Source organism: Ochotona curzoniae, unplaced genomic scaffold (assembly GCF_017591425.1).
Source record: "Ochotona curzoniae isolate NIBS_2020 unplaced genomic scaffold, NIBS_Ocur_1.0 scaffold_3835, whole genome shotgun sequence".
Classification (NCBI taxonomy): domain Eukaryota; kingdom Metazoa; phylum Chordata; class Mammalia; order Lagomorpha; family Ochotonidae; genus Ochotona; species Ochotona curzoniae.
The window spans coordinates 2,423,049-2,448,136 of record NW_024467114.1 but is presented as its reverse complement, the minus strand read 5'-3'; the positions used below and the strand labels follow the sequence as shown (position 1 = coordinate 2,448,136).

The following is a 25,088-nucleotide window of genomic DNA, read 5'->3' as shown; positions in this document are numbered from 1 at the left end:
CTGTGTCGGCCCAGGCTGTCTCACGGCTGCCAAGCAGCACGGGACCAGAGCCCAGCAGCACATGCTGGGCATGGCTGGAGCCTGCAAGGCCTGGACCCTCGCTCCCAAATGGCAGGTGCACCTGGCCTGGGGCCTGCCCTGACTTCCTCAAGGAGCCCTGCGGCCTCTCCTCCAGCACCTGGGAGCGCATCCAGAGCCAGCCACAGCCCACAGAACAGGTGCAGGTCGGGTGAGGCTGTGGCTGTGCTCACCCCCAGGAGGACAAGAGGAGGAAGGAGAAAGCCACCACACATGGCCACGGGCACCCGTGTTTGTGACCCTGGGGCTGCAGGGGTCACCGTGCAGGTACTGGCCTTCCCACCAAGGGCCCATGGCTTACCTGTAGCCCAGGATCGCTGTCGCCAGAGCACAGGCCAGGGAAGCCAAACTGCAGATGGCCCATGCAGTCCAACTTGGCCAAAGCTCACGGACCCTTCGCCTGTGGGATCCTCCTGGGCCTGGATTGGGAGCCGGGAAGGACAGGCAGACGGGGTGGCTGAGTAGGTCCCGTGCTCCCCAGCACAGACAGGACAGCATGCAGTGTGACCCCCAGCGGGCCCTCGGAGAACCCTGCTCCTGAACTGAGAGTTCCCCCAGAGGCGGAGGAAGCAGCCTCCAGCTCACGCCTGAGACAGAGCAGCTGGCCTGAGGGCGGTGCCTGCCTGGCCGCATCGGGTCTCCATGGTCTGCAGGTTCCCGTCCCTGCCTGCTGCCCAGGAGCAGGGCCATGCCTGGGGAGAGGACTGCGGAGCCTGCCCCTCCAGAGACTGCCCTGCACCCCGTGCAGCCCATGGGCGAAGCAGCGGCGACCCAAGGCTTCAGCAGATATGGAGCACGCTTGCCTTGGAGTGGAGCCAGGGCCAGCATGGAGCAAGGTCCACACAGCCCTGGCCAGGACGGCCAGGTCCTCCTGAGCCATGCTCCGACACGCCCTAGGGGCCAGTGTCTTGGGGGGTACACGCCCCGCAGTCCAGGCTCCCCGGCCAGTGTAGCTCAAATGACGTCCCAGCTTCAGATGGGCCCAAGTCTGGTTTCACATGAGACCCACTGGGCCCAACTGTGGCACCGCTGGCCAGGCCTCCCCCCTGGGCTGCAGGCCACACTGGGCCAACTGGATGGCACAATGCTGTCATCTTGAGGATGGGGAGGGCAGCGGTGGCTCTGTTCCCTCAGGATTGGCTCACCCTGGGCAGCCCCCAAGGCCTCCGGCTCCCACGGTGGACAGGCTGTGCCAGGTCTGCTCGTCGCCTTCCTCCGGGCCCCATCCCTCTGAACAAGAATGGCCGAGGCAGGGTGCTGCAATGACAAGGTCAGAGTCACTACGGAGGGCTGTGCCCTCGACAGTGGTGACCCCTGCAGGTGTGGCATGGGTGGGATGAGTTCTGAGAGATAGGGTGAGGGGCAGAAGGGGAGTGTGGGGTCAGGGTCAAGGTGATCAGGCCCTGCCTCCAGGGTAGGTCATTCAGCCAGGAGCGAGGAGAGGAGCAGTCTCCAGGTGGGAGGCTGGCTGGGCCTGCAGGTGGTGATGAGGGCAGGGAGGCCCTGTGCTCTAGCAGGGCACCCAGGAGCAGGTGCTGGAGACCAGAGAGCCCTCAGAGCCATCCAGGGAGCCCAAGGCACAAGGGCCAGGGGCTGCGGCTGCGATCCCACATTCAGCCCCCACTCGCTCCAGACCCGCCTGGGACATGGGATGGGCCCTGCTGGGCAGCCGCTCCTCACTTCAGCGCCTTTTGAAGGACCACGGCTGCCTGAGCAGGCCTCAGTGCCTTGCGTGAGCTTGGCCAGGACTTCCGGCACATGCGCCTTCCACTCCCAGCAGCGCCCACGGGGACTCCTTCACCGCCCCCTGCCCGGGTGCCCTGGGGAATGGCTAGGCCCTGTGGTCTTTGTTTTCACTCATGGCCAGAACCCAGCCTGGGGAACACCAGAGAGAGCCAGTGGCCGAGTCAGGCCCGCTTGTAGTCCCGCCTGCTTACCTGGTGCAGCTCTGGGTCGCCAGGCGTCTCTCCGGGGCCTGAGTTGAAGAAAAGCATAGTCAGACCTGAGGCCAAGCATCCTGCACTCTCCAGGGATCGCCCTGGGATCGCCCTGGTCCTCCCTCCTCAGGGAGGGGCCTTGCTGAGGGCAGCACCAGGCTGGGTCAGAGTCTGGGGGGTTGGCTGGGTCGCCATGGCCTCAGACACCCTTGCACCCACCAGGGGCCACCCTGGGGAGACAGCAGCTGAGAAAAATAGCTCTTGAGGGAAGCAAAAAGGAGACTGTGACTATAAATGGGGTGGGTACAATTTTCCTAAAAGTAATGGATGCAGGGCTGGCATTGCAACATTACAGCACCAACTTGCCACCTGAGTGCCAGTTTGCGTCCCAGCTGCTCCACTTCCCATCCAGCTCCCTGTTGGCACAGCTGGGAAGGCAGCGGGTGAGCCAAGTGCTTGGGCCCACACCCATGTGGGAGACCTGGCTCCAGCCCGGCCAGCCCTGGCTGTTCAGCCATTTGGGTCGTGAAGTCATGGGTGGAAGAGCACTGCTTTGCCTCTCTCTGCAACCCTGACTTTCCAATAAACACATCTTGTGAAAAAAAAATCAAACTCTACCAAAGCCATGGGAGTGGGGATGCAGGGGTCTGACGCAGCCACCTGATGGGTAACGAACGCCTCTGCATCATGGCACATGGTGACAACACTCAGTCCAACACGGGCAGAGGAAGCAGAGGGGTGGAGCCCACCTGACACCTGACCTGCCCCCGGCAGCCCAGCACACAGAAGCTGGCCCGAAGCAGCAGCCTGGAGCCCTCGGCAGCCCAGCACACAGAAGCTGGCCCGAAGCAGCAGCCTGGAGCCCCCGGCAGCCCAGCACACAGAAGCTGGCCCGAAGCAGCAGCCTGGAGCCAGGGGAGTGGTGGGCTTCAGCCTTTCCAAGTGCATTTACCCTGCGGTGCCTCCATCTGCGCGCCCTTCAGGGGGGTGTGTGCTGCAGCCCTGGGCGGCCCCGGGGGTTCCTGTGGAGGTGAAGGGAAGGCTACGAGGGCTCCCAGAGCAGGGTCCCCCCAGGAAGGCAGAACCACTCAGACAGGTGCCGTACCTTGCTCAGCCTGAAGAGCAGAGACAAGAGCTGCGCCCCGGGGGAGGCGAGGAGGCTGCACAGGAGACCCAGGCGAAAGGCATGGAAGGTGAGGTCGGTGGGGCCGGCAGACAGCTGCAACAACCCAGAGCAGTGACATCACCGCTGGCACCCGTGGGCCCTGAGCCCAAGACGTCTGAGGTCGGACAGTGCGTGAGCTCCGGGCAGTGTGCTCTCCCTTCCACCCCCGGCACGAGGACTGCCCGCAAACCACAGGATTTGCAGCCAGGAAAGTCTGGCAACAAGCACGCACTCAGCAGGTTCAGCCAGGGCCAGGAGCCACAAGGAGGCCACTGTGGAGGTCAGGCCCCGTGACAGCCTGTCCACCCCAGATGACCTTCAAACTCCCACAGCAGCCCTGAGCTTTCCCAGGTGGGTGTTACTGTTCCCTTCCTGCCACTAGGTGGCGCGCCCTGATTTTACAAACCTCCCCCAGGCACTCTCCCACAGCCCTCCCGCCCCAAGTCGCACAGCAGCGCCAGGACCACCGTCCTGTGGACGGTTCACTGAGCTGCTGAGAGACCCTGCAGCCGCCCGGTGCCCCATGAGCCATGCCCCGGGGTGGCCATGTGCTGTGCCCCTCACCCCCCGAAGCCTGGCTATAACTCTTGACCTTGGGAAAGCCAGATGCCCGCCTTCTCAGGGCACATTGAGAGTGGATTCTCTCTCTAGGTCACCAGGGGCAGGAGTGGCCGTCAGAGCCGCTCTCCGCCCCTTAACCTGGGACAGTTTGTGTTACTGTCCGAATACGTGGTTAACCTCAGAAACATCAGGGAGTGGGGTGTGTACTGTGGCGTGGTGGACTAAGCCACCACTCGGGACTCCAGGTTCAATCCCAGCTCTTCCACTTCTGCTGGACTCTCTTGAGAAAACAGTGGAGGGAAACCCTAGCTTTGGCCTGGCACTGGACGGAACCAGCAGACAGAGATCTGTCAGTCTTTTAAATAGATACAGGAGTCTCTTTTAGACTCGGGAACACCCCTTTCCGACAGCCCAGGCGGTCAGCGCCTCCAGGGAAGCCATGCTGCGCATCCCCTGCAGACTCTGCCCACCCGTCCGGGCTAGCAGTCCCTGCGGGATCTCCAAGATCATGGCACGTCCCCAGGTACCCGCTGTTGCCCGAGGACATGAGTTTATGCCCCCACCTGTGAGCCTCCTCGGGCAGTGGCCAGGGCAGTGAGGCACATGTGCGTGCACAGCAGGCAGAAGGAGACGGCCAGACGTGGCGTGTGCAGGAGGTCACTGCTGGAGGGCCGGCTGTACACGGAGAGCCACACGTGGAAGTCTTCCAGGTACTCCGTGCACCTCATGTAGAAAAGCTGCAGCAGGGGGCATGGGGGCGGGGAAAGTCGCCTGGCACAATGTATCAGGAGCATGGGGGGGAACGCAGCCTGGCGCACACGTCCCCAGAACACGAGGGGAACGCAGCCTGATGCACATGTCCTGGGAGCATGGGGGGAACGCAGCCTGGCGCACACGTCCCCAGAGCACGGGGGCAGGGGAACGCAGCCTGGCGCACACGTCCTGGGAGCATAGGGGGAATGCAGCCTGGCGCACACGTCCCCAGAACATGGGGGGAACATAGCTTGAAGCACACGTCCTGGGAGCATGGGGGGGAACGCAGCCTGGCGCACACGTCCCCAGAGCACGGTGGGAACACAGCCTGGCGCACACGTCCTGGGAGCATGTGGAAAAGCAGCCTGATGCACACGTCCCAGCAGCAGCAAGGCCAAATCCTGCTGGCAGCCGCACTGCCTACTGGTAAGAGCTTATGGGGTCACGGCTTGTCTCCCACGGCCCCTTCCCTCTCTCTGCAACTCTTCAAATGAAAGAAGGGTCTTCCCAGCAGCTCATGAGATGGTGGGAGGCTTTGTCCTATTCTGCCGCCTCCCCTCCCTGTGTCTCAGCCCAGGACCCCACCCTGTGTCTCAGCCCAGGACCCCTCCCCGTGTCACAGCCCAGGACCCCTCCTTGTGTCTCAGCCCGGGACCCCTCCCTGTGTCACAGCCCAGGACCCCCTCCCCGTCTCACAGCCCAGGACCCCCTCCCTGTGTCAGCCCAGGACCCCTCCCTGTGTCACAGCCCAGGACGCCCTCCCTGTGTCTCAGCCCAGGACCCCCTCCCTGTGTCACAGCCTGGGACCCCTCCTTGTGTCTCAGCCCAGGACCCCTCCCCGTGTCACAGCCTGGGACCCCTCCTTGTGTCTCAGCCCGGGACCCCTCCCTGTGTCAAGCCCAGGACCCCCTCCCCGTGTCTCAGCCCGGGACCCCCTCCCTGTGTCACAGCCTGGGACCCCCTCCCTGTGTCACAGCCCGGGACCCCTCCCTGTGTCACAGCCCGGGACCCCCTCCCTGTGTCACAGCCCGGGACCCCTCCCTGTGTCACAGCCCAGGACCCACTCCCCGTGTCACAGCCTGGGACCCCGCCCTGTGTCTCAGCCCAGGACCCCTCCCTGTGTCACAGCCCAGGACTCACCTTGCAGATGCCAAACCCCTGGTGCAGACAGGTGAGCTCCCGGTCCACGCGGCCATCGTCCCGGTCTGCAGCCAGCCAGCACTGAGCAGGGAAGAACCAGGCCCGTCCAGACCGCAGCTCCTTCACCATCATGTGGCTGAGAAACCAGCTTGGGGCAGGCCCCCGGCTGTCGTGCCACAGGCGGACCCTCTGGAGTGTGCCCAGCCGGGCAGGGGCACTGGCGACACACAGGCAACGTCTCCTCAGCCCCTGCCCATGCCAGTGTGCAGCCTCAGGAGCCTGTGGGCCCCGGGGCGGGCAGGCATGCCAGCTGCTGGCCAGCAGGCAGAGGGGCAGGCAGGTGGGTGCCGTGAGCAGGGACCCTGCCCGCCGCTCACAAGGACAGCCACGCTGCCCTTCCCCATCCAGGCTCCGCTTCCCACGGTTCCGGTTGGAAAGTTTCAGAAATGATTCCTTAGCTTCCCACGACTTTTCTTTCAGTCTGTTCTTACACTGGTCTATTACCACATGTTCGTCTCTTGCTGTACCTAACTGAGAAGTGGAACTTTCAATCTTTGGTATGGACGGGTGCTCATGAAATAAAGACCCTGGCACGCCCAGGACCAGCCCTGGCAGGAGGTGCCCACCTCAGGGCTGGGAATCAACTCCACACCCCATGGGTATGGGGACTGAGGAGGCGTGCCCAAGTCAGTCACTCAAATCTCCACATCTTGGTGTCTGGCCTGGATTGATCTTAAGTTAGCATTTTCTCCCCTTAAAAAGCCACCAATACTCCAGTGCACCAATTGCTATAAATCAAGTTTCCCAGGAGAAAGCACTTTTCGCAGGAGAAAGTCCCGGCACGTTCCATCTGCGTGGAACGGGGCTCCGTGCTCCCACCCGCTCTCCAGCCCCGGCACGTTCCATCTGCGTGGAACGGGGCCCCTGTGCTCCCACCCGCTCTCCAGCCCCAGCACATTCCATCTGCGTGGAACGGGGCCCCTGTGCTCCCACCCACTCTCCAACCCTGTGGTCTCTGAGAGCTGCAGCCTGGCTCTTACATGTTGGGTCTGCCCGGACCCCAGGGACCATGAACTTGAACTTCAGTGGCACACAGGCCTTCCTCTCTCCTCTCCCCATTACACATGCGCACTGCTTACTTCCAAGCAGCAAACTGCTCAGAGCTCCCCTGTGAGCCTCCGCCCCAGACCCGCAGGTGCACGGTGGACACCCATGCGCTGGCAGTGCCCCGGCATACCTCAGCATGAAGGTGTGTCTGGAATTCCTCTCAAACAGGGGCCTCTCGGGACAGTGTAGCTCTCTGGTCGGTGAGCAGCCATCCTCAAAGCACAGGACGACGTAGACCTTGAGACAGACACGGAGGACAGCTCGGGACAGCCAACACCTGCCACCAGCCCTGGGGTGGGGGCCCCTGAAATCCCTCCTCCTCTCCTGACACAGGCCGGGATCACAGCGTGGACCCGGGTGGTGGGCAGCGGAATCATCGAGGCTCCAAGGTGCACAGCTCCAGTCTCGGCTTCCAGAGGGATTCCCCAACACCGGGGGCAAGCAGCATCTCCCAGGCAGCTTGATACGGCGAAGACGGCAAAGGGGGGCTGTGCTGACTAGGAGGGGGCAGCTGAGACGGGCAGCAGATGCCTCTAAAGTCCTTTGTGCCCTCCCATGCCAGCTGTGGAGCTTCCTACTACCTTTGAAGAAAACCTTGCGGGCGACCGGAAGCCCGTGTCCACGACGATGGCGTAGAGCTGGTGGCCAGGAGGGACACTTTCCTGCAGGAAAACACAGCCCGCTTTCTTCTTCTCGCGGCAGTCCACACGCCGGCTTTTCACAGCCAGAAGTCCATACAGGATCGCAAGCACTGCCACACACACCCCGGGTACCAAGTTCTGTGGGTGCCTGCAAGGACAGGAAGCCTGGCATTCACTCACAGACGGCCAGGCAATGACCCACCAGCCCTGGCCCCCAGCCCTTCCAGCGCTGGCCCTCGGAGGTGAGTCACATTCTCTATTTGCCACCCAACCCGTCCCACCCCGGCCCTATGGTGCTACTTATCTGTCCCCCGTGCCTGACACCACTCTGCTGGGAGCCTTGCCCTGACAAGGTGCTCTGCCTGGACTGGGCTCCGCTAGCCCTCGGTGGTACTCTGCTGGGCCGGCCCCGAAGCCCAGGCCGTATGGAGGCACCCATCTGAGGACTGGGCTCAGCCCTGGGCTCTCTGTCTCTCCTCTTCCACCTGTCTGGGTAAGCCTGTCTAAGCCACAGGCTATTGGCTGGCAGGTGTCTCCTGCTTGCCCGGCTGGGAGGCCTGAGCCTCCCAGATCCTGGGCAGGAGTTCTTGATGCTCCACCTGCCCGTGTGGCTGCACCTGTCTCTGGGCTGCTCCCCATGCTGGTTCCCCAGCACTGTCGGTGCCACAGAAGCCTTGGCTGTGGCCACTGTGCTGGGGCCCTGGTTGCTGGGATGACCGTGACCACCATGGCCACCATCTGCTTCTTCAGTAGCGACCCTCCTATTTCCTAAGTATTTGATATGGGCGAGTAAACAAGCAAGCCAGGTAGAGCTTCTGAGCACACGGACACAGAGAGACAACTGCCCTGGACAGTCATTCAGCAAACGTCCCCTAAGCACCTTCAGGGTCGGGCACTGGACTGACGACAGCATCGTGTGACATTGATGGCGGACAGGGAAGCTCCCGACCACACGTCCACCCGCCCATATTTCACAGCAAATGGCAGGGGTCCACATAGAACACCGGCCACAAAAATAGCCTGGCTCTTATATCATTATCCAAAACGGGGCACTTTTATGAGAGGGAGAGGTGAAATTAGGCTAAGCCCGTGGTACAGGCCAGGACAGGCAAGCCAGGCAGTGCTCTCAGCACAGGCTTCAAACCAACGGGTGTGAGGTGACCAAATGCACATGGTACCCGTGCCAGTGTGAGGGAGCAGTGTGTGCGCCTTCCCAACTGTTTACAGCCAATTCCCCTCCAACACCCACACGCCAGAAAAGAAGGCAGAGCAGGCAGAGGCATGAATGGGACCAAGTCAGGAGAGAGAACCGCGAGCTGACCTTCGCCACTCGGAAACACGGCTCACTCCCAGGCTGGCGCTCAGTGTCCGTCTCAGGAGAGAGAAGAGAGCGAGGCGGTCATAGCTGGGAGAAAACCACGGGGTTAGGACGTGGCATGGATGTGCACAGACACACACAGACACACACACACACACAGACACACAGGCACACACACACATACATACACAGACACACAGACACACACAGACACACAGACACACACAGGCACAGACACACACACACACAGAGGCACACACAGACACACAGAGACACACAGGCACACACAGACACACAGGCACACACAGGCACACACAGGCACACACAGACACACAGAGACACACAGACACACAGGCACACACACACAGAGACACACACAGGCACACACAGGGACACACAGACACACACAGGCATACACAGACACAAGGCACACACAGGCACACACAGGCACACAGCCACACAGAGACACACAGGCACACACAGGCACACAGCCACACACAGACACACACAGACACACAGGCACACACAGGCACACAGACACACACAGACACACACAGACACACAGACACACACAGGCACACACAGGCACACACAGGCACACACAGACACACACAGACACACAGACACACACAGGCACACACAGGCACACACAGACACACAGGCACACAGACACACACAGACACACACAGACACACAGGCACACACAGACACACAGACACACAGACACACAGGCACACACAGGCACACAGCCACACACAGACACACACAGACACACAGACACACACAGGCACACACAGGCACACACAGACACACAGGCACACACAGGCACACACAGGCACACACAGGCACACACAGGCACACAGGCACACACAGACACACACAGGCATACACAGACACAAGGCACACACAGGCACACACAGGCACACAGCCACACACAGACACACAGGCACACACAGGCACACAGCCACACACAGACACACACAGACACACAGGCACACACAGACACACAGACACACACAGACACACAGGCACACACAGGCACACAGCCACACACAGACACACACAGACACACAGAGACACACACAGACACACAGACACACACAGGCACACACAGGCACACACAGACACACAGGCACACACAGGCACACACAGGCACACACAGGCACACACAGGCACACAGGCACACACAGACACACACAGGCATACACAGACACAAGGCACACACAGGCACACACAGGCACACAGCCACACACAGACACACAGGCACACACAGGCACACAGCCACACACAGACACACACAGACACACAGACACACACAGGCACACACAGGCACACACAGGCACACACAGGCACACACAGACACACAGGCACACACAGGCACACACAGGCACACACAGGCACACAGGCACACACAGGCACACAGACAGACACACATAGGCACATACAGGCACACACAGGCACACACAGGCACACAGACACACACAGGCACACACAGGCACACACAGACATGGTGAGAAGTCCACAGCGATGAAGGACACAGAGGACCACAGAGCTGCCCAGAGAGTGCGGCCTCGCTGCTGATGCTCGTCTGAACACCAGATGGTGTCCAGATCTCAGTGTTGGGGATGCGGCCCCCACGTGCCCGTCCCCAGTGATGGGCCAGGGCAGTTGCAGCCTTAGACCCCCATCCCTCTGGTGCCATGCAAGTGGGAGGCCTGTGGCTGGCAGGCAGATGTGGTAACATGGGCGAGTAGGGCTGGGGCTGTCCCACGGAGATGGTTCCAGCTTGTCCCAGGAGAGGGCTCCGGGGCCTGGACCCACGACGGAAAATGATAGCCAAATCAACTGATAAAAACAACCCCTGTACCTGCAGCTCACTGAGTCAGGAGAAGTCCCTGGCTGTGGGGAGGAGCGGGACGACCCCCACTCTCCTTCATCCCACTGCAGGCACCGGAGCCACTGCAAGCGGACCGTGTAGTTCACTGCCTCAGCCAGGTGCTTGTTCGGGGGTCTTTTGTCGTAGTCAGCATCCAGCAAGGACAAGAAGCCCACTCGGGACTCTGCAGAGAAAGGCCAGCATGGACACAGGCTGGGGTCTGCAGGAGACCCTGCTCCCTACACAGGCAGGGAAGGCTGAGGCCCCGTGATGAGGCCTATCACTTGAGAACCGGCGGAAGTGCAGTGTCCCCAGGGCTGGCGACATCCACACCTGCCTGCCACCGTCCACATGCACCCCTGCCTGCCCAGGCCCCCTGGCCAGCCACCAGCATGTCCCTGTCCCAACTTGCCTGGGGCCCAATGTGGTCTTGGCTCACCATTTTGGGGTAATTTTCATATTTAAAAGCAAAAGCACTTAATGTTCTAAGATTTTTTTTTCAATAAAATCATTCTTGGGATAACTGGATATCAGCCAATTATAAAAATACAGAATCAGATCCATTCTTAGCGGCATTCACAACAATAGACGCAGGCCGAGATCTCAGTCACATAGCAGGTGGCCCGGGCAAGGCTTCCCGGGGCCTTACCAATACACCTCAAAATGTACGAGGAAAAGCTGGCAGACTTAACCACTTAAAATATATACACTTTTTGATTGTTTACTTGAAAGAGACAGAGAAGGGGCGGATACCTCTGCCAGGGAGGGCCGAGCTGCTGGCCCACCCCCCACGGTCACAAGACCAGGGCTGGACCAGGCTAAAGCCAGGAGCTGGGCCAGGTCTCCCACACAGGTGAGGGGCCCAGGCCCTTAGGCTGTACTGCCCACTGCACGCCTGTATGCCATGCATTCACATGTGACAGGGGGCCACACCAGGGCTGGGGCCAGGGCCACACACACACGCACGCACGCCCATGCACGCGTGCACATGCAGGCTTCCTCACACCCCAGGAGCTGCGGCCACGGCCGTGCTGCCCTCTGACCTTTGCAGGCAGCAGCAGGGATGTAAATTTGCAGCGTTCCTTCCTCCCAGAGGTGGGTCTGCTTCACAAGGAAAGCCGAGGGCGTGGGTCTCTCGGAGAATCTAGGAGACAGTGTGTACTCAGGCGTCCAGGTTCTCCCCCCTAGAGCCTTTCACCCTGACATTGGGGCCACACGTCCCTTCTCCCCGGGACGACACACAGGCCACCAGGCCTACCCCAGCCCCATCGGTCTACATAAAACTGTCTACATAACCTGGTCATCCTGAACTTAATTTAGAACCTGCACACTCCAGAATGAGCACAGGGAGCATGGCTGCCCTTGGTGGGAGGGCACGGCTGCCCGGGGTGGGGCGGGTATGACTGCTCAGAGCAGAGAGGGCATGGCTGCCCAAGATGGGGAGGGCACGGCTGCCCAGGGCGGGGAGGGCATGGCTGCCCTTGGTGGGAGGGCACAGCTGCCCTGGGTACAGGCACATGGTGGCCTTGGCATGCCGCCCTCTGTGGGCAGTAGGTGGCTGGTGCTGACCAACGGGAAGCACAGGACCCTCAGAATGAGACTTCCAGTACAGACTTCCATTCAAACTCCAAACTCTATAAGCAAGCAGCTCTAAGTCTAATGGCTCAGGTCATTCGGTCAGACGCAAGTTGACAATGGGACAATGGGCTTGTGCTAAGGGCTGTGTGGGCAACACCTGCACCAGGGGCAAGAGCTCAGAGGGCAGAGCGAGTGGGGCTCCATCCCTTGGGAGGGGGAGGTCCCTCCAGCCCCACAGGCCGGCGGCTTCCGTGCGGGTGTGACTGCCAGGCTCTGATGTTCGCGTGAGTATCCTTTGTGTGTGCCATAGTTATAAAATGAGGCTCCTCCGCCAAGATCCTCAGGAACCCGATCTCCCACCACGCTCACCTCACAAGCAGGAGGACCGGAAAGGCCCGCACCGCCGGCTTGGAGAACTGCACGCGCATCTGCAGGGTCTCCGGAGCACCTCCAGAGGGCCCCGAGGCAAACTCATGGACGTTCACTTCATCACGAAGCAACACAAAGGGCATTCTGTTTCCCTGGCCGTCCTGCCGCCACAACAGAAAACAGCAAAGTACAGCCTGCCCCCGACAGGCAGCGGGGACGGAGCTGCTTGCAAGGCCCGCGGAGGCACAGACCGCGAGGGGCACCCCTTACCGAGCCGCCGGCCTCCCCAAACTCTACAGTCACAGGGCTCGCCAGCCGATGGCGGCGGATCGGCCTTCTGCCGGAGCAGGTGTGCAGGGTCAGGCCCACAGCTTCACCAACCTGGGGGGAAAGGCCAGCCTGACGCCGAGGAGGCAGCCCGAGACACCTACCCCGCGGCTGGACGGGCAGCAGCCGGGTGCACTGGCCGCTCTGTGTGCAGCAAGGTGGACACTGCAAGCATTCAGAGAGCCTTCCATCCGCCCCGGAAGAGCTCATGGGCATCAAGTCTCCGCTCAGAAAGGTGAACGGCGTGGCTCTCGCTCCCAATCTCTCCTCAGAGCGGGCAGGGTTGGGGTGCTGCACCCACCGACCACACCGCCGTGTAGACAACTCGGCCCTCAGCATTGTTGCTGAGACTCTTCCTGGATCAGTAACTTTCCCTGACTGGTGTCATTTTAACTGGCTCTCAAGGAAGGATTTTAATTCCTTGAAATGAGTGGATTACACCCCCATTTGCACATGTGGGTATATTTCCATTTGGGTGATCACAACCAGCACAACTTTTCCTCCAGCAATCTCTCCTTACTTCTACAGCATGCATTCCTAGAAGCCTGGCTTCAGTCCAGGCGTCCGAAGGCCGTTCCCTTGCAGCAGACATCTTGGCACACTCACTACATTCCAACTCCTGCATAATTAAAAGCATTACACTAGGGACCCAACACTGTGGTGTGGTAGGCTGGGCTCCACTTGCAGTGCCGGCATCCCATACGGATACCTGTTCAGGTCCTGGCTGCCCCACTTCCCATCCAGCTCCCTGCTTGTAGCCTGGGAAAGGAGTCAAGGATGGCCCAAAGCCTTGGGACCCTGCCCCATGTGGGAGACCCGGAAGAAGCTCCTGGTTCCTGGCTTTGGATTGGCTCAGCTCCAGCCATTGCGGTCACTTGTGGAGTGAACCATCAGATGGAAGATCTTCCTCTCTATCTGTCTCTCTGTATATCTGACTTTCCAATAAAAATAAGATAAGTCTTTTAAGAAAAACTAAGTACATTCTAAAATCATTTATCTTTGAACAAAACAAGCATTCATCACTCTCTTGCATGCTCATTCCCCAGTTGTTTCTCAGTGCCCAGTGGAGCCTGGAGTGTGAGCCAGGACAGCGGGGCTGGGGCAGAACAGCCAGAGGTCTCGCTCTGTTCAACCTGCCAAAGCCACGGGGGCCAGGATGTCCTGCGTGCAGTTCTGGGTACAGAAGTGAGGTGGGTGTTCACAAAGCCACCGAGTGACTGGGACCACCCGCTCTGCTGTCCCCACCTCAACACTTCCTCTCTGGTCCTCCCCCAGGGGCCCAGGGAGCCCACTGCTGTTTTGGCTGAACTGTGCTTGTTGCAGGGTCAGGGGGACACAGGAGAACCAGCAGGTCCTCACAGCCCCTCCACAGCATCACTCAGGCTGAGCCCCAGGCCAGGCACCATCAAGGTCCCACATGCACCAACCCCAACAGCAAACAAGGAAGGGAGGGGCCCAGCCACCCCAGGAGCAGCAACACCTGTGGTGCTAGGGAAGCTGACCTAAGCGCAGTGGTGATGGCAACATGTCCCAAGCCAGGCCTCTCCTAAAACCAATACACAGGTGTAGACCCAACACCTGTTTCCTCTCGCCCTCGGAGCCCGGAGCTTGGAGATAGCCAAGTTCCCATAGTGCTTGTACCTGCCCGGGAGCGCGTCCGCCCCATGGGTGTGGGTTCTTCCTGAACAGCACAAGCTGGCTGATGTAGCATGGGCTCTGTGTTTCCTCCCAGGCGGCTCCGGGCCCAGCCAGGTCATCAGGCAGGTGCACCCGGATGGGGCCCAGGCTGTGGGCAGAGCGCTGAAGGCTGTAATGAAGCATGGTCAGGAACTCCACCTGCCTGGCACTGACCCGGAGCTCACGTTCTTGTGGCAGAGAGAGGCCACCCTAAAACACAAAGAGTGGTGCCCCATGTTGGTGACAGAGACAGCAGACCCTGCTGGGAGCAGAGCAGGGCAGAGCAGGAAGCTACAACATCAGCTTGTCTCCAGTCTGGGTGCCTGAGAAAGGCTGCCACGTGGACGTGCAGGTGACAGGCAACAGCAAAGTACAAACGGGGTCTCTGGCTGCGCCACATCTGCCTGGGAGGCTTTGCTTCTTCTTAACACCAGCTGAGCTTCTTGCAAGTCTTAGCTCAGCAGAGTGGAGTTTAACAGCAGTGTGGTTCTTAAAGCAGGGGAGACTGCGCCCAAGGGTGCTCCAGGACAGGTGTGTGGACAAGGCTTCTACATGTCAGTCCAGCAGGCTTGCTGCTGCTCGACTCACGTGGACATTAACTCGTGTTCTAACTTCCCACCTGTTAAATAAAAGCAGCAGGCCTGGGCAGGTGGGAGGGGAGAAGTGCAAGGACAGACAGAAGCTCGCAACCACCGCCGCCCCATCTCCAAGAGCTTCCCAGCGTTTGCTGCAGACGAAAGTGAAGTGTGGCTCTGTAGGTTTTCCAGCTGCAGCATGGCGGCACAATTGCACATGGGCTCACTGCCATCACTTCCTAGCAGTTCCCATGTAATCCTACGCATGTGCCAAATGGAAATTCTCCCAAACATGAAACACGGGCCCCCAGGTGTCCCCCAGAATCACAGGACGGCTCTGTGAGGCGACTCCAGCCCCAGCCCTCCCGAATGGGGTGTCCACTTTGCACAAGAGGGTGAGGACTCACCAGCAACAAGGCTGACGCCAACTCCATTCCCTCCTCCTGGATGTGTGCCTGGGCCACCACTGTCCCTTCTTGCCCCGAGGCATCCCAGACTGTGGACAGGAGCTGGACGAGCTCCAGCCGCAGGCCTCGGCCGAGCACCAGCCCCGTGGGAAGACGGCTGCGAGCTAGGAGTCCTCGGACATACCTAAGGATGAGCAGCTTGCTGGTGGAGCTCAGCTGCCAGGGGAAAGGAGACGTGGGTTGGGGACCGCTGGCACACAGCGTGCACACAGCCGCTATTCCTCGTGATCAGGAACTGAGAGACTTGCCCAGGTGCAGGAGCAGGCTCCAGGGGAGTCCCAGCTGACCTCCTGAGCTACAGCCGGCTCTCGGATACATGGCTGCCCCACCCAGCCTCACCGGGACAAACAAAGGTGTCTCCAGCCCCTTAGGTGCTAACAGGCTATTGGGGCTGAAGCCCACTGGCATGAAAACCCCTTCTTGCCAGGTCCTCCCTCCTCCCGTAGCATGTCAGGGTCCAGCTGGGGGTCAGAGAGCTGAAGAGAAGGAAGCAGTGGTGATGGGAGAGTCCAGGGCTGTGCCCGAGGTATACAGCACTGTCAGTGCTGGCCTTGACCTGTTCTTGCATTAAGGGAAGGTCTTCGCCCCAGAGCCGAGCTGGGCCTCCCAGCCAATGGCAGTTCTTAGGAATAAGCCCTGCTTTTCACTGTGTGTATCCAAATCCCAACGCATCCAACTGTGATCCCCCCATTACGCGACAAGCAGGCAAACGCCCTTGGGAAGAAAGGCCACCCACCTTCCTGGGGAGGCCCACGAGGTCCCTCAGCATCAGTACTGAAGCCATCAACTCCTCCTGAAGCAGCAGACCAAGAAGGGACAGCATGCGTTAGTCTCAGACCTCAGCTTACGTGGGAGCAGAGTGGGCCCCTTGCCTTCTGGCTGAGAGCCCAGAGCTCTTAAGGGACCATGACCTTGGCCACTAGCTTTCCCCCCCATTCTAGCTCCTCCTGCATCCCCCTGGCCAGCCCCACAGAACCCCATCAGGAGACAGACTTGTGACCAGTCAGAGAGGGACACAGGTGGGGACGGGCTGAGCTCCAGTGTGGCGTCCGATGATGGTGACCACACGAGCTGCTTTGGGAGCTGTGAGTGTGCCCTGATGCCAGTGCCAGGCACAGCCGGGAGGGGTCTCAGCAACCAGTCACCAGTCCTTCAGAGGAGGCACAGGAGCCTGCAGCCCGGCCACAGAAGAAACCAAGCTGAATTTAGGGAGCTTTTCCTTCCTGAAGTGTTAGTGTTTAATTAGCTGCGGTGGGCGCTGACGTAGACCACTCTCTATAAACCAGCAGCACCAGGGCCGGGACCATGGCATAGCAAGCTAAGCCTTCACCTGTGGTGCCAGCATGCCGTACGGGTATCTTGTCAGGTCCCAGCTGTTCCACTTCTCATTTAGTTCCCTGTCCATGCAGCTGGACAAGCCCATGCCCTTGGACCCCTGCGCCCATGTGGGAGACCTGGGAGAGGCTCCTGCTTTGGCAGAGCTCAACTACAGCTGTTTGAGGAGTCAACCGGCAGCTAGAGGATTGATTTCTCCCTGTATCTCCCCTCTCTCTGTAACTCTTTCAAAATTTTTTAAAAATGAATCTTTAAAAAATAATAAATGAGCAGCACTCATCTGAAACATTGGCAGGCGAGAGGGACCACGGCCATGCATGGAGCCGAGCTGGCCCTATGGGCTCTCTTGCCTGTGCTGTGTGCTTACAACCACTTGTCGGGCCTGCTGCCTGGCACGTGCGTGCAGCCAGTGAAGCTGCCCGACCCGGGCCACACCTGGTCTGCAGAGGAGAAGGCCCACACCGAGGAGATGAGCGCATCCTGTATCCGTGACCACTGGCCGCACGAGGCATTTCCGTCTTCCGTGGTCAGACGGCTCAGGATCCGGGCGAGCATGGTGATGTAGTTCCTGGCTTCCGCGTGGCTCCCCATCAGCTGGAGAGTGGACAGGCTTTTCAGGCTGGAATTGTACCTGAAGGGGACACCGCGTGGCATGAGTGTTCCTGCACGCTGCAAAACCTTCCAGCCTGCCCACAGACACAGGGAGGAGTCAGCTCTCAGACATCCTCGCCCTCACTGCAGCGCCTGCTGAGCCAGGCGGCACCCTGCGTGGCAGTGCCAGGCTCCTGCTCGGCCCAGCCCTTGCTGCTGTGGGCACGTGGTGAGTAAACAATCTCTCTGTACATACATGTGAGACTCTGCCTTTCAAATGCATACCCTTCTTTAAGATCCTGTCAATAATGGAATCAGTAACGGGGAACCTGCCAGGCTTCCTTACAACAGCAAGAGCCAAGTGCACATGCTCTTGGCAGAGGCAGCAGTTTCTTTAAAGATGCCAATGACATGAAGCATAGAGGGCAAACACATCGAATTGAACTGAAATGAAAAGCTTCTTTTCTTCAGCAGACAAGTGTGGGAAGAAAACCCACAACCTCGGGAGAACTATCTACAAACCCCACAGACTTCAATCAGGGCATTTGAAGAACTCTTGCAGCCCAATTAAAAACAGGGCACACTTCTAGGGATATATCCAAAGGAAATGAAATCTGCATATGAGAAAGTTACCTGTAATCCCATATTTACAGCAGTAAAATCTACAATAGCAAAGACATGGAAACAACCCAGATGACCAACAAAAGGAAAAAAAAAACACAAATGTCCATCAAAAAAGGAGTGGTTAAAGAAACTGGTACAGGGCCCGGCACGGTGGCGCAGTGGTTAAGGTCCTCACCTTGCATGCCCAGGATCCCATATGGGTGCCGGTTCTAATCCCGGCAGCCCCGCTTCCCTTCCAGCTCCCTGCCTGTGGTCCGGGAAGGCAGTCAAGGACAGCCCAAAGCTTTGGGACCCTGCACCTGCGTGGGAAACCTGGAAGAGGCTCCTGGCTTCGGACCGGCATAGCATCGGCCGTTGCGCTCACTTGGGGAGTGAATCATAGGATGGAAGATCTTCCTCTCTGTCTCTCCTCTCTGTATATCTGACTTTCCAATAAATCAATAAATCTTAAAAAAAAAAAAAGAAAGAAACTGGTACATCTACTCCATGAAATATTACTCAGCCATTAATAAGAATGAAATTCTACCATTTGCAACAAAATGGTCCCAACTAGAGACCATTAAGCTCGGTGAAATAAGCCAATCCCAAAAGGACAAATACCATCTGTTCTTTGATATAAAGCAGCCTTCATGCAAAATACAAGATCAATAGATATACAGACACATTTACCCATTATTCATCCAGAGGAATATTTTAAAAAGAAATTGGCATACTGCGAAGATACATTGCGGTATGCATTTCCACCCCTGAGTAGAAGATGGACTCCAAGTGAAACTGTTAAATACATCTGGACAATAGGATGCTGGACTTTTTATCATTGTTGACACATACAACGTCATGATACACTTAAATAAAGGAAGGAGGGACTCAGGCCTGCTGAGGCTATTGCGAAAAGGAGCGAGTGGTGGAGGGCCGGAAGAGCATGCACAAACACCTCGGTGCATGCAGGCTGCTGGCTGCACCTTTGGCTGGTCTCTCCTGCCATGCCCACCCTGCCCCTGCTGCCCTGCTCTGTGACACATGTGTCATGCAGGCTTTGTTACTCACAGGTCCTCGCCAGGGCAGTCCATCCCTCGGAACTGGGGCAGCACGGTGACGGCCACAGCGCACGGCTGTGCCTTGGAGCCTCGGCCATCTGTGATCTCAGCAGAAACCACGACTACAGGGAACACAGCAGAGGAGATGCGTTCTGCGCATGTGGCCAGCCCACCGAGGCATGTGGGGACACCAATGGGATGCTGACCCTTCCCCAGGCCTGTGCCGTGGACGTCAACAGCTACAATGGCACCTTGGCAGAGCAGGGCATGTGCCCAGGGACTAGTGGGAGCTGCAGAGGCAGCACAGCAAAGCAGGGCATGGGAACGGGGCTCCCATCCCCCAGGAGATCTGCCCCAAGCTCCAGAACCCACTTCTCCGTGGAGTCCAGGCTGGGGAGTGTCTGGGGAACACAGTGTGACCTCCACAAGGGCTGAGCAGTCCTTGAAGTGAGTCCTGAATGATGTGGGCAGGTCTGGCAGCTACAGGCCAAGAGCGCTTAGGGCAGGTCTGCAGGAACTCCGGGGAACAGCAACCTGGGGGACCCAGGGAGTCCCTCCTGTGACCAGGGCCCAGGGTGAGGCTAGGAGACCTGCCGGAGGCTAGATGGCAAGAGTCACAGGTTCAATCCTGTGAGCCACATGGGCTGATCACACAAGGTATACCCTTGACAAGGCACAAGGCAGTCCTCCTGGAGGAAGCCCCAGTGCTGACATCCGGGGACTTACTGCAGGGGTGACTTCTGAATGCTCACACCCCAGCTGCCATAGCCTCGTGGTCTCCTCAGGGTAAGGGCATGTCTGTCCAAGGACATTCTTAGGCCTCTGCTTCTGCACACCCCTCAGATGGCCTGGCTGACACCACTGCCCAGGGCAGCCCAGGACCCTGGCGGCAGGGGCCAGGGCACAGAGCTGCTGCCACTGCTAACCTCACCTGGTCTGGGATCACGAGGCTCCCACTCGGCAGGCCAGCACTGCCTGCTCCCCGCAGCAGGTGCCTCGCTGTCCCGTTACAATCTCACCATCTACCGCATGTGGCATCCCTCGCTGGTGAGGGACTGCGTGCTCTAAACATTAAACTCATATATTAAAAGATTTCCTCCGACATTTGATCTCTTACATGATAATGAAATTAACATTCAAAGCATAAAAAGCTAGCTTAATGATTATGAATGTTCTTAATTGACTAAATAGTGGAAGAAATGAACAACGGTAAATGAAAGATCTTGATTTCTACACACATCATTTTGACAATCTCTAGTCTTTGGAAACCAGAAGGAAATGTTCAGAACCCAAAGGACCCACCTTGGCGACTGTCCACAGTGACCCCGACAGGCACCGTGGCCCACCTTGGTGACTGCACAGCCAGTGACCCCGACAGGCACCGTGACCCACCTTGGTGACTGCAGCCAGTGACCCCGACAGGCACTGTGGCCCACCTTGGTAACTGTCCACAGGGACCCCAACAGGCACTGTGACCCACCTTGGTGACTGCAGCCAGTGACCCCGACAGGCACCGTGACCCACCTTGGTGACTGCACAGCCAGTGACCCCGACAGGCACTGTGACCCACCTTGGTGACTGCAGCCAGTGACCCTGACAGGCACTGTGGCCCACCTTGGTAACTGTCCACAGGGACCCTGACAGGCACTGTGGCCCACCTTGGACTGTCCATGAGCTCTCCAGCTGGCACCGTGACCCACCTTGGTAACTGTCCATGGGCTCTCCAGCTGGCAGTGCAAAGTAGTACTGGGTGTCCCTCCCATGGTACAGAATGTGTCGTGGCGTGTCGCCGATCTGGTAGCTGAACTCGTATTCAAAGTCCTGGGAGCCAAGTGTGGGGAACCAAGGGCCAGGGAGATGAATGGACTATGAGTGGCGGCCCTGAGGAGCACGTGCTGCCAGCGTGGACCCCAAGGCTATGCTCCGCGACAGCATGGGTGAACAACTCCAGCAGCCTAGCCCAGGGGTGTGGCCTCCCAGCCTGTGGGCATCCTCTGCCCAGTTCCCACGGCCTTCCCAGTGCGCTGGGGTCCCTCCCAGGGAGCTGCTGGCTCTCCTTGCCCCTCCTGACACCACCCATCAGTTGTCATGGCCCCCAGCTGGGCACAGTGCAGAGGGGCAGGGCAGGAGTGGTTAGAGGGATACAATGCTGGCTGTCAGGCAGAGGCCACCACAACTAGGTCTGGAGGGAAGCCCAGGGCCACCAGTTGCCTGCCTGCCACCTGCCCCGGAGGAAGCAGGCTAACCCTCCTGCTGCACTCATGTGTCAGCCCCACAGTGACCTTCCACACACCCATAGAACAACTGGGTGCACCCCTCTCTCCATCACCTGCCAGCTTCTCAGAGCAGGCTCAACCACAGTGTCCTGCCCTGGCCAGAGGCCCTCAGTACCCTGCATGGCTCCTGGTGAGCAGGTCCCAGACTCCTCTGAAATGGGGGCTGCTCTGGGGGACCCCAACACGCCACCTTAGGCCAAAGTCCTTCCATGATCAGGGAAGGGCACTGCAGTCGGAGCCACTGCAGCCGCCTCCCTCAGGCTTGCGGGGCCGCCACGTACCGGCTCTCCCGACATGCAGAAGACACTGAAGAGGGTGTGCGCTTCCAGACCCTGGTGTGGCTGCACCTGGCAGGCCACGTGCTGCGGAGCTTGGTTCACCGTCAAGTACAGCTGGGCTTTGCCGAGGAGGCCGTGCTTGGTGGCTAAAGAAGAGGAGAGAGAGGTACCTCACTCACGACGGAGGGCCGAGACCACACGGCAGGGTCCTCAGACCTGCACCGCTGGACCAGCAGTGGCAGCCCTGCTAGGCCCCCAGTGACTTCCTGGTTCTCCTGGCTCTCTGCCGCGCCTGGGGAACCTCAGGCACATTGTGGGGTTCAGTCCTAGGCACTGGAAGACAGAGGACAGTCTTGCACAGTAGCACGGGGAGAAGACAGGCAGGCGCATGGCCCACCCGCACACCTCCCTGCCGACCTGGATTCTCTTAGTGCTTCAGCCACACACGAGGGGACTTCCAAACGTTAGTGGGAAAGAGGAATTCCCAAGGAAGCTTACTCTGGGGCAGGTGCTGAGCCTCGAGCTAAGGTGCCAGTCAGGATGCCCGTGTCCCACCTCGGAGAACCCAGTCTCCTTGGTGCCAACTCTAATGCTACTGCCACCCCGGGAGGCGTCACTGCATGCCTGCCACCTGTGCAGGGGACCTGGATTGAGTTGCTGGCTCCTGGTTCCAGCCCTGCCACACCCCAGGAACTGGTACTACCCATTACTGTCTACCCATTACTCCTCCCCTCCACCTCTTACTGAATAAATAATTTTTCAAACATCAGTTTATTTGGGTGCAAAAATAACTTTGAAACCCATGCAGTTTGTCCACGGAGTTTCTGAAGACTTTTCCCACAGGACAGCTGCAGCACTGATAGGTTTCTCTGGATTGCGTGTGCACACAGCATCAGCACCGGAACTACTCCCCAAGTCGCAGCACCGGGTGTGAAGCTCCTTCGTGAGCAGCTGTGTAAGATCCTGCTGGGCGGAAATGCCCTCCCAGGCACACAGAGCCTTGCTCAGGGATGCAGGCACACAGAGCCTTGCTCAGGGATGCAGGCACACAGAGCCTTGCTCAGGGATCCAGGCACACAGAGCCTTCCTCAGGGATGCAGGCACACAGAGCCTTCCTCAGGGATCCAGGCACACAGAGCCTTGCTCAGGCATGCAGGCACACAGAGCCTTCCTCAGGGATGCAGGCACACAGAGCCTTCCTCAGGGATCCAGGCACACAGAGCCTTGCTCAGGGATGCAGGCACACAGAGCCTTGCTCAGGGATCCAGGCATGCAGAGCCTTGCTCAGGGATGCAGGCACACAGAGCCTTCCTCAGGGATGCAGGCACACAGAGCCTTCCTCAGGGATGCAGGCACACAGAGCCTTCCTCAGGGATCCAGGCACACAGAGCCTTGCTCAGGGATCCAGGCACGCAGAGCCTTGCTCAGGGATCCAGGCACGCAGAGCCTTGCTCAGGGATCCAGGCACACAGAGCCTTGCTCAGGGATGCAGGCACGCAGAGCCTTGCTCAGGGATCCAGGCGTTTCTTCTCTGCCTCTGCTACTACCAACAACCTCACAGTGACTCAAAGTTCTAAGACGTTTAAATTGCATTTGGATGTATAGTAGCTGTTGTATCTAGCAACATGTTATTTAACGTCATGGCATTGTAAATTTCTATTTTTCTTTCTATGGTTGATTTTGTATTATGACTTTTCATTTAAGGGGGTGTACAGGAGCTGTGAAACGGAGATAACATCCAGATGTGAGGATACAATGTATGCATTTCTGCTTCCAGACAAAGATGGACTCCCAATGAAACTGTTTACTATATCTTGACAATAGGATGCTGAACTCTCTGCCATTGTCCATGCCTGCAATGATGGACATATGACTGTGAATGAAGAATTATACTTTAGTAATGACATAAGGAAATTGGGGCTGGGATAAGGGAAAAACCAGGAGCCTATGGAACTGTACCATAAAATGATAATAATAAAAATTTTAAAAAGTGCTGCGATTGAAAATGAATTGGAGAGATTTAAATAAGAATGTTAAATTACATATTAAAATAGTTAACTATTTAAAAAAAATAAATTGCATTTCCCTTGAGATGAATTATAGGAGATTCCTGTGCTAAACTGTGAAGACTTGATGAGAACCATCACTGCCATTGCCAAAACCTCTGCTAGACCTGTCCTGCTGTCCACCGCAGCCACACCAACCCTGGGGGACAGATCCCACGACACGACATAAAACCCAAGGGGGCAAAGGTGGCGAGTTCTGTCCCGACCAGGAAAATTCCCAAGAAAGAAGATGCATTCAAGAGTGTATCTTTTTGCTGCTAGAGTCCCTTCCAATCAACACGTGGTGTTTGCACTGAGCCCACACACGGCAGCTGTGCAGTCTCAGCTCCTGCTGAGATGTAAACACTGCAGATCATTGTAAAAAAAAGAAGTCTGTATGTGTTCAGAGCAGATGCAGTTAAAACATTCCTTTTGACCCTTCGTTGTGCAGAACCCTTGGCCCCTACCCCACCGTCACGACGGGATAGGCCCACCGCCCTGTGGTTCTCCCTGTACCAAACTTGGCAAACTGCTACTCACCCACGGAGGCCTGCAGCACGTAGGTCTGCCCACTGCTGAGTGAGTAAGGCTTGATGGTCACGGCTGGGCCTGTGATCCCTGCAGAGGAGAAGGTGGCCATGTGCAAGGGACGGTCAGTGGGTGCCAGGTGGGAGGGCAGACGGGGTCCTGGGAGCAGGTTCCGCCCTCACTCCAGGGAGAAGGTGAAACAGGTGCTAGTCACACACCCAGGCTCGCAGCTCTCCAGGACAGAGTGCTCACGGCCCTCACCACGCTGGAGCAGGGCCAGGAGTGGCCCTGGCACCTCGGCTCAGGAAGGCCAAGTGCCCAAGCAATGAGAGCACGCTAATGCAGCAAGTCCTCGCAGGATGTGGCTGTGGCAAGTTCCCACCTGGAGGAGGACGACTGAGGCCTGGGTATCCGGGTATCACCTTGCTCCCTCTGCAGGCAGCTGACCTGCACGGCTCCAACCTCAGCCTGTAAAAGGCTGGGTCCCCAAGAGGACAAGGACAAGTCGTCAAAAGAGCCATGACTGCAGGGCAAGATCCCCAGAGGAACCTGGGGCCAAGCCTCGAGCCCCAGACCGCAGTTCATTCGTCCACACCTGACGAGGTGTAGCCTTGGAAGACAGCTCTGCTGACCGGGGTCTTGGGCCAGTCGACCAGGAGGGTAGGCTGCGCTCGGCTGGAAGAGAGGAAGGGGCCCACAAGACTGTCCCCCTCGCCGGGGATCCCCTCATCATCCAGGCTAGCTCCTGACTCCAGGGGGCTGGCGCTTCCTGTGAAGACAGAACATGCTCAGGTGAAAAAGAAAC

The 25,088-nt window shown here is 58.5% G+C and overlaps 1 protein-coding gene across 1 annotated transcript in view; it reads right to left on the bottom strand.

Annotated features, from left to right (window-relative positions):
* PKD1L1 (polycystin 1 like 1, transient receptor potential channel interacting) overlaps window positions 1-25,088 on the bottom strand; it is a 55,431-nt gene that overhangs the window by 15,834 nt on the left and 14,509 nt on the right. The window contains 23 exon segments of the mRNA XM_040964497.1: window positions 380-497; window positions 1,224-1,335; window positions 2,016-2,053; window positions 2,968-3,037; window positions 3,121-3,234; window positions 4,287-4,478; window positions 5,635-5,851; window positions 6,872-6,978; window positions 7,323-7,530; window positions 8,704-8,787; window positions 10,568-10,760; window positions 11,620-11,720; window positions 12,524-12,684; window positions 12,794-12,904; window positions 14,492-14,737; window positions 15,510-15,725; window positions 16,306-16,362; window positions 17,340-17,535; window positions 19,167-19,278; window positions 20,857-20,977; window positions 21,714-21,856; window positions 24,296-24,373; window positions 24,879-25,052. Of these exon segments, the coding sequence (XP_040820431.1) occupies window positions 380-497; window positions 1,224-1,335; window positions 2,016-2,053; window positions 2,968-3,037; window positions 3,121-3,234; window positions 4,287-4,478; window positions 5,635-5,851; window positions 6,872-6,978; window positions 7,323-7,530; window positions 8,704-8,787; window positions 10,568-10,760; window positions 11,620-11,720; window positions 12,524-12,684; window positions 12,794-12,904; window positions 14,492-14,737; window positions 15,510-15,725; window positions 16,306-16,362; window positions 17,340-17,535; window positions 19,167-19,278; window positions 20,857-20,977; window positions 21,714-21,856; window positions 24,296-24,373; window positions 24,879-25,052 (3,169 nt within the window).